Consider the following 9,696-nt stretch of genomic DNA (forward strand, 5'->3'; position numbering starts at 1 on the left):
TTTAGAGATCTTGGCCTTGGAAAGCTCATCTTGGTGGTTTAAGCTTGGTAGAGGAAAAGAGGAAGTTGTCAAGGAAGGAGTTGGGTGGCTGGAGCTCGTAGATCTGGGAATGCATCATCTTCTGGAGCCCTTTTGAGGTATAAAGTCTCTTGCTTGTCATCTATTTTGTGTAGATCTTGGTGTTATGAAGTTTTGACATCATTTCTTGTCCTTAAACCCCAAAGTGATGCATGATGTGAGTTGGTTGAGATTAGCTGTCCTTTCAGACCTTAGGAGAGGTCTTGAGTGAGAAAAATAAGGTCCCAATGGCTTTGGTTGTCTCATATATGATGTAGGTGGGTCTTAATGGATTAAGACCTTGAGTTAAGAGCTTTATGGACGTCCCAAGTGATAAAGTTTGAGACTTTATGGATCCTAGGCATGTTTGGTCGATGGATCTGAAGTTTGGGCTTAAGAGCTTAAGCCATTAAGAACTTATGAGGACTTTTAGTTCAGCGAGTTTACGCCCCGCGTAAAGTGATGTACGCCCAGCGTACTCACCATTCTGCCTGTACGCTTAGCGTACATGGGGGGGGGGGGGTACGCCCCGCGTACTCTGTCTGTATGGATCGTGAGTTTTTGGGCCGTGGTTTGGGGCATGTTTGGGTATTTGGGCCTTAGTGGGCCATCAGAAATCATATTATATGGACCAAGGAATATATTTTGGGCTTAGGATGAGGCCCATTAAGGGATTGGGCCCAATGTAGCAAATTAGGTCATTAGTGGGTCACTAGTGGGCTTGAGAAGCTTACCTAGTGTTGGGCCCTTCATATTATGGTGTTGGGCCTTAGTCATGGACCAGATTGGGTTAAGGGTAAAATGGTCAATTTACCCTTACAAGGATATTGTTTTGGGCTAAGTGTTATTATGGCATTGATAGTTCGGGGAGCTAGAGGAGCAGCAGTGCGGGGATTGTCAGATAGCAGCCACAAGGTACCAGCGGTATTTCGGCAGTCGCAAGGTGAGTTATCCTCACTATATCGACAGGGTCTACGGCACCAAGGCCGACCCTTTAACGGATGGAAATCCGGGTATTGATTGTTATGTGATTGTTTTGCTAGATCTGCATCCTGGTATTTAGGATGGTGTTATGTTAGTGACCTGGTTAAGGTCGGTACCCGGGATATAGGGTAATGTTATGCTAGTGACCGGTTAGGTCGGAATCCTGGTTAGGATGTTGATATGCTATGTGATCTGTTAGACTGTTGTCTGGTTGAGGATTGTTATGCGATTATTTGTTTTATGTGCACATGGTTGTTTGACGGGGGTTGGGTTGAGGCGGGTCCTGCTTAGTGCTGTAGGCCAACATACCCAGGGCGGACCGGACATTCCGAAGGCCCAGCGAGCGGTCCGGATAGGCTGAAGGCCCCGAGAGGGCGGACCAGACGTGCCGAGGCTCGGAGAGTGGACCAGGCCGACTGAAGGCCCGGTGTGGGCGGACCAGTCATACTGTAGACTCAGAGAGTAGACCAGGTGGATTGAAGGCCCGGTGCGGGCGGACCAATCACACTGTAGACTCGATGTACATGGCTAGACTCGGAGGGTGGACCAGGTGGACTGAAGGCCCGGTGCGGGCGGACCAGTCACACAGTAGACCCGATATGCGTGGCTGTTCCATTTGTGATATGATATGAGTATGTTATGTGTGGTTGGTATTTTGGGGGTAACTCACTAAGCTTTCGGGCTTACAGTTGTAGTGTTATGTTTCAGGTACTTCAGGAGATCGTGGTAAGGCGAAGGCATGATCGTACCGCCCCTCATGTTTTACGATTTTTATGATATGGTTCTGGGGGATAATGTGATAATAAACTATTTTGAAAACGAGATGTATGAAGTTAATGGTTTTTGAATGAATGAAAATGTTTTAATTTGACTCAATTTTTATGGGTGTTACATATATTTTGGTTCAATATACAATGATTGAACACATGTAAATACTTATACTTTTTAAATACAATGGTTGTTTGTATTTTGATTACTATGATGCATGTGTTGTGATACTACAATTTAAGTCCTCCACCCCCGGACGTTTCCGCCGTGTGGTTTGGGGGTGTGACACCTTCGAACTTCTCCAGCTTTGTAAACTTTATGGTCGTCTTGCGGATTGAGTCTCCCATCTCCAGAAACAAGAAATATATGTTCGATTATTGGAGAAAATAGGATTTATGTTGGAGATCTGGATACCCCGTGGATCATGTGAACACTTTCCGAACTGATATTTCTACCATATGTATAGGTTGCAAGAAATTCAGCCTAGGATAATCCAAGAGGACACTTACGAATCTAGGTACAAAAAACGTAAGCCAAATTTCTAGAAGGATTTTATGTTCGTTTGAAGAAAACGAGAGCTAATCATTTTCGTGTATCTCTTCTCAAAGAGAAGAGTCGTTTATATAATAAACGAGATTAGGGTTGCTCTTAGGGTTGACCGTCATGGGTTGCTTTGGAAGCAAGTCAGGGTAATCCGGATTTTAATGAGGATTTAGGCTTTCCAAAACTGATGAATTTCGTCAGTTTTACCATAATCACCCTCAAGAATTTGTTTTTCCCACTATGTTCTCATATGTAAAATTCGAAGAGTTTTTGGGGCTCTTCCCTTTGACCCCACCCGCTGACCTGGCAGCGGGACCCCAGCCAGGGGCGCTGCCCCTTTGGAAACTCCGGACCCAGGGGCGCTGCCCCCGAACCCCCGACTTGTCGTCGAACCGGCTTCTAATTCGATATTATACATGCGTGCACTCCGCACAAACCCGTACATATATTAGAGTACAAATTATGAAGCCCCTTAGCTCACATGTTAGTTCCAATTACATAAAATGACATTGTGACACTAAAATCACCAACATCATGTGTTATGATCAACGACCGCAAACAACTTAGATACGTCTGAATCTACAAATTGTTAGACCATTAGTCAAAAGACTTAATGAAAAGGAATCTTACCACACAATAAAATTCAATCCAATCATAGTCATCTTTCCTAATGTAGGCAACTATTATCGGATTCGTTTTTTTTTTCAAATTGTAACGGTACACACGGAGAGGAAGGTTGGAAAAATTTTCTTTATTAATTCGGTTTGATGAACTCATTTCTAACAATACAAATATGTATCAATGATGCTTAAGGTAAGTTTATCAAAACTTTAAGCACATAAGTTGGAAAAATTAATAGACTACAAAATAAAAAATGTCATATAACATAATTCCTAAATATATGTTCGTACCAACTAGTATGAAGTTTTATACTTCGGAACATTTTAATTATCATCTCTCAAAGAAATCTGACACTCCGATATTCAGTTGATCAAGTCTAAAACACAATGTCTCACGCATGATGGTCATTTCACCAAACATTAAAAAGTTGGGTCAATATATTCCACAAAAAAATATGGTCAATTTTATGATTATCTTTAGATATAAATATCTAAAATACTTAATTGATTGAGATTCTTTGTAAACATTTTGCAAAGTTTCCTTTGTTTGCAGTAACGGCGAGTTTAGAACGTATAACCACGTGGTCCACTATTTAAATGAAACAGATATAAAATGAAACAAATACTAGCTGAGGGTCCGGATCGGATCATGTCGTATAATGTCGTATAAGAAAAAAGAGATTTAAAGTTATTATAATTGTACTTGTCTATTAGAGGAAGCAACAATTGGTTTTTTTAATCTAATTTTAAATGTAATGAGCTAAATGAATTCAACTTTGGGCTAATGAAATACAAAATATGGGCTAAATCTTACATATTTAAACCAAACTATTTATGGTAGGTCACTAAAACAAATTAATGTGGTTCACATATGTTTTTTATATATTAGTTGTAAACAAGATTTAAAAGTTAGGTGGGTCAAGTGACCCACCTTGTTGCTACCCCGCCAACAGCAGCAACTCCGACATCCGATTAACTACTCTCCGTTGCTACTCCGACAACATCAACAGGTCAATCCACCGGTCAACAACATCTCCAGAAGAGCAAGAGTTGCACATGTTGAGGGTTTAGAAATAATATCAAAACTAAAATCATAAATCATTAAGATAGGCATGTAAAATAATTCCAAAAAAAAAACATAAAGAAATAGAAACATGTTTGAGATTGGATCTGTACCGAATTTGGGTCAAACAGATGATGCATATTTAACGAATGGAAACAAAATTAGTCAAAAATGAATGACAAAGTGGCAAGTGCCAAACGCCCAAACCCAAACCAATATTATATATCTATCTCATTCAATTCAAGTGGAGATTGGGGACCCTAGGCTATAACCAACCTTCTAGAACATGTAGTAGAAAAGGGCCAAATTGTTGGTTTAAAAAAATTACAAATGATTAATTTGCTGTTTCATCATATTCATTAACAATAATCTCAATAAGAAACGGTTAAAAGACAAAAGTATCAAAAAAAAAAAAAAGCACAACTAATCTACACAAATGTTTTTTTTACCTATACAAATGAAAAATGTGTTTTGTTAAGCAGAGTATGTATGAGATTCTAAATGAAGCAAGCGGAATCAGGAATCAGGAGGATTGAGGAGGAGTCCGGTATATTGTGATTTCCTGCTGCTTAAAGTACCTGCGATCTTCTTCATCAACAAGCACCAGATTCAAATAATATTTCACACTGAATTTGTTGTTGATACTGCGGTGTGTTGGTGTGAGTTCATATGGGCTCAAGAACAGCCTGATTGGAATCGACTCACCTAAATTAAACACATTTTTTCAACTCAAATTAGACATTTGATTCCAAAGTATGAAGAATACTTATATTATTACCTCTGACAGGAGCTCCATCCATGAGCTCAAACTTTGCTAGGGTTTCTGTCTCCACATGAGTGTTAGCCCCAGAACCAGTGGATTCCCGTCTTCTGATCTCAAGATCCATATTCTTCAGCTTTATTCTAACAAGCAGAAAATATATCTTCCCAATGATCACGTCTTTTAGATCATACTTGCTTTTGTTGTACTCAAACTCGATATGAAGGCAGTCTTCGATTCCAACTTCCATCTGTGTCATTTTTCATTTTTTTTTTCTCAATGCTTTTCTTGTGAAATCAACCCAACTAAAAGTAAAACTCACCTTAATGCTATTGTTGATGTCTGGAGCTGGGGTGTAGTTGTGCACCTGATGCAATCAAAATCATACATACATATTAGATACTACATAGATACATCACAAGTATAAGTATAACCCTTTCTCTTACCACAAAATCTTGGTATTCCACTATGCTACCAGCATAACCACGATTGATGGTCACCTTTAACACATACCTGAGAGAATGAGATATCTTATTTTTACTTTACCTTCATCTGAAACTAAAACATTTTTTTTTTTTTTTTAACTTACCTAAGTCGCACATTTGCTCCATTGTATGTCTCGTACATCATTTCAACCGTTGAAAATTCAAAAGGATACGTTTTCTTTTCATACACTTCACCAGGAACATCCAGTTCACGAACTGCATAACACAACATAACAGATTCACGATGTTGTAGTAAAATCAAGTTACCCTTAGCCCTTAGGTAACAGAAACCTACCAAGGGAGGTAAAGTCATAGAAGTTGCCCCGGTCAAAATACATCTCTGCAAAACAAAAAACAAAAAATATATTATTATAAATTATAATATACTAATTTGTTACAAATTTACACAAACTCACCAATCTGCCCAAGGAGCTCTATTTTGATACCATTGTGTTCAACCTTCTTTCCTTGCGAGGGTTCTAAACAAATCTACAAACAATGGACCACACTTTCCATCATATGACTAGCCTCAATAAATGATCAAAGCAACAAAACAATAAATAAACCATATATAGTCAATTGTCACATATGTACCTTTCCAGCAATGTTTTCTTGACTTTGGAAGAGGGGGACCAGCATTGTCTGACCATTTTCTTTCTTTAATGGAACCTACATCACAAATATAGTCAACAAACTTCCTTATGGAAGCACAAAACCAGTACTATTCTATCTTAAAATTTAACCAGTTGTCTTCCTACAGGAAATCTTGACAGGAGAAGCAGTGATTAACAATTAAAGAGCATGTGCTTTGTAAGCTGATGTTGCTATAAACATCAGAAATTTCATGGCAATAGACAATACTTAGCACATGAGATAAACCCAATCTTCATGACATTAACTTGAAATATTGTTCATTCGTACATAATTTCACACTAAGAATCATCACTGCTTGAGTTGTGTCAGATGCTTTAAATCAAGACTTACAGCACATTGATCCAATAAAAAGACCACTTATAATAAATAAACTCACGATTCATCTATAACATACCTGCTTCCGAGTTTTGGCATCGGCAAATGTGATTGAAATATTACAAGCCGGCTTGAAAGCTCCTAAAATGTAATTCTGAAACATACCAACGAAGCATCTTATACTCCAACGCAACAGTTATAATATTAGATAAAATATAATCTTCAGGATGAGCTCTTACCATGCTGCTAACGATCAATTCAATTTCCACTCTCAGAGCCCTAAATTCACTGTTTCCGATTTGAATTATTCAGAGCATTGACGTGTAAGTTAGCACGGTATAGATATGCAAATTGATTAAATTCAAAAGGTCAAAACCCTAAAATCATGATTACAAATTTTAAGAAAAGGCTCCAATCTGCTACTAAAAAAAACCAAAATTCGTTATTTAGTGGTTGATAACAAATTGGGCTGAACAACATGTTGATATATAGAAATACAATCAAACAAACAGAGAAGCAAAGAAAGTAGATACCTGAGACTGAAAGTTAGTCGGGGAAGATTATGGACGGATCTGAGTGCTGAGCAAGTGATCCGAAGACTTGATTATGGCAGGCAGCAATAGAGCAATAGAGGGGGCGGAGACGACGACCCCAATGTTTAGGCAATAGAAGAAGACAAGTGCCAGATGTCCGTCGTCACGATTTCCTCTACTGCCTACTGGCGCGTGGCGTGGAAATCAGAATCCGGTAGTTTACGCCCGTTACTAAAAACCAACAACTATCTCTTAAAAAATTAATTTCTTTCTCTTCCATCTATACAACCCAACCTTTTACACCCATTAACAAACAAATCCAAACCAAACTATCATATTAACTATGATTAATTTTTATTATACCATACCAGCTACATAGTATGCTTTATTCAATTTATAACCTAATTTTGTTATTATTTTTAAGATTATATAGACAATATAAAAAAAAATAAAAAAATTCTTAAAATATATCAATATTGGTCTTTATTTGTAGATAAAATTATTTTAAGTATTTTAGTATATTTTGTTAATTTTTTTAATAAAAGTAAAACAAAACTAGTTACAAAATAATATTTAACTAAAAAGAATTACAAACAAATAAAAAAGAAAAAAAAAATGACAACTCATGTATGGTGCACCAAGGCGCGTTGAGTTTTAAGGTTTTTCTTTGTTTTTTTTTAATTTTCAGCCCAACCAACTGAAACAATTAGTTACTAATGAGAGTAGCCTAACACATGAACTGTCGGTACGACATCGTGTTTTGAATTAACCCTTCCACTCAAGCTTACTTTTTCGTTTCATACATGTTTCAATCAAAAAATATCACTAACTATTTTTTTTTAATTTTGACACCGTGTTTTTTCTGTTACGATTAAATCATTATGTTTTTAATTTGTTGCGATTCTGACAATTTGACCGGTTTGCTTCTGGTCATCCGGTTTCCACTGCTGAGGTAACATGATGACGTGTTAGAAGCGAAAAATGATGCAAAAGAAACTATGTTTTTGTTTTTTACGATTTTGACACTAAGTTTTCAATCTTTTCCAATTTTGACACTAAGTTTTCGATTTTCTCCAATTTGCAACATAAATGAAATAAACATATGCAAAGACATAAATGTTCAATTTATCCTATCATATAATAAAATATATGTACAATAGATTATAAAAAAAGAATATAAATGAAATAAACATATGCAAAATCATAATTGCTTCATTTTTTGTATTTGATTTTCTTTCTCTTTTCAAACTCATTACTACTCTCATCAAATGGGTTTTCATCACTTTCTTCCGACCACCCAAGAACCTCAAAAACTATGGTTCATGGGTTATCATCACCGAAGAAACCAACAGCATCGGCAAAACCTTTTCCTTTCATGAGGTTGGAGAAGAAGTTTTGATGAATGTGATGAAAGTGAATGTGATAGGTATGAGTTTGGTAACAAGAGTTGTGATTGAAGGAATAGTTGAGAGGAAAATAGGTGTCATTGTTAATATTGGTTCAGGTGCTCCCATTGTTGTACCTTCACATTCTCTTTATGCGATTTATGTTGTCAACAAAGCGTAAGTTGGTCGTTAATTGTCTTTTTCTTTCTTTTAATTCGATCCATGTGTAACACCCGATTCAAAGTGCTTTTCAGTTTGACCCTTGTTGTGCTAATGTAACACCCCGTTTATTAAATAGATAAATAAATAAATAAATAATGAATGAATAGTAGCCTTAAAATCAATAATTATAAAGCAAGGTGTGATTTCGAGGGTTAACTGGCATAAATTAGAAGTCGGGGGTTAAAAGTGTAAGTTCCGGATAAATTTTGTAAGTATTTATGAAGGCAGGGACTAAATGGTAACTTCTGGGACTTAAATTGAAAAGATTTGAAGGCTTAGGGGGCTAATTGGTAACTTAGGGACCTATTATGAAAGGAATTTATGGGATCAGGGGCTTCTTGGTAAAATGTTGGACTTGATTTGAAGAGCATTTAGATGGTTGGGGTTAAAAGGGTAACTTATGGACTCATTTTGAAGAAAAGGGAGAGGGAGGGACCGAATCTGTAATTATGGGGAAGATGCTTAACCGGCTGCCTTTACATATAAAGAAGCGAACCCTAACCCTAATGTCAACTATCCCCAGCCGCCACCTCTCCATCCTTATGTCTCACCCCCCCCCCCCCCCCGGCGCCGCCGCTATGTTGTCTCCGACCACCATCCGACGTCAACACCTCCGGACTTCCGTTCTTCTTCTTCTTCTTCTCCTTCTTCAGTCGCTGCCACGAGAGGTTTCATCCACCCACTACTTCGCAAACCGTAGCGCCACCACCACTGTCGTATCTTCCATCTGCCGTCGGTGTGCGTTTCGTGTGGGGAGTTGTGTCTGTTAGGGAGGTCGGGAGTTGGCGACTGGAGCTGCCGCCGCTGTTGGAGCCCTAAGACCACCGAGAATCGTTGTTGTCGTCCCTCTGTTACATTGCCGCCGCTACTTCGCCACCCAAACGCCACAGCCGCTGCCTGTGACGTCGTGGGCAGCCGAGGGAGAACCGTCGAAGATCGGGGATGGAGTCTTAGGCCGTTGCCGCCGTCAATGTCGTTACTGGTGTCGCCAATTATGCTGTTGTCGTTTTTCCTGTGAAGTTGCCTCCGCTGGACCGCTGTTGTTGCTCCCGGACCTCCGTACGCCACCGTGAGGTGGGTGGTCGTGTGCATTCCCGAGCAGGAGACGTGTTTTGGGGGTGTGTTTCAGTTGTAGGTGTGTGGTTGTACTTCCATTGCTAGTGCGTGTTGTGTATGTTTGGTCTAGCCGGAAAATCAAAAACAACCACCGCCACCACCGTGAGGTGGTGGCTGCCGCCATGCACCACCGCCGGCCACCACTTGATGGCTGTGTGTGTGTTACCTTTTAGTGTGTGTTTATTTTTGGG

At 38.7% G+C, this 9,696-nt stretch overlaps 1 protein-coding gene across 1 annotated transcript; it reads right to left on the reverse strand.

Annotated features, from left to right (window-relative positions):
• Positions 1-4,333: 4,333 nt before the first annotated feature.
• Positions 4,334-6,850, reverse strand: LOC145161717 (vacuolar protein sorting-associated protein 26B). Its single transcript, XM_079081326.1, has 11 exons — positions 6,783-6,850; positions 6,489-6,537; positions 6,329-6,403; positions 5,875-5,949; positions 5,697-5,769; positions 5,576-5,620; positions 5,385-5,496; positions 5,242-5,308; positions 5,118-5,162; positions 4,814-5,045; positions 4,334-4,740 (listed from the first exon to the last, which is right to left on the reverse strand). The coding sequence occupies exons 2-11, from the start codon at positions 6,489-6,491 to the stop codon at positions 4,559-4,561; spliced, it is 909 nt and encodes a 302-aa protein (XP_078937452.1). The 5' UTR covers positions 6,492-6,537; positions 6,783-6,850; the 3' UTR covers positions 4,334-4,558.
• Positions 6,851-9,696: the final 2,846 nt, after the last annotated feature.

The sequence above is a fragment of the Lactuca virosa genome, chromosome 2 (assembly GCF_052849685.1).
Source record: "Lactuca virosa cultivar CGN04683 chromosome 2, Lactuca_virosa_CGN04683_v6, whole genome shotgun sequence".
Lineage (NCBI taxonomy): Eukaryota > Viridiplantae > Streptophyta > Magnoliopsida > Asterales > Asteraceae > Lactuca > Lactuca virosa.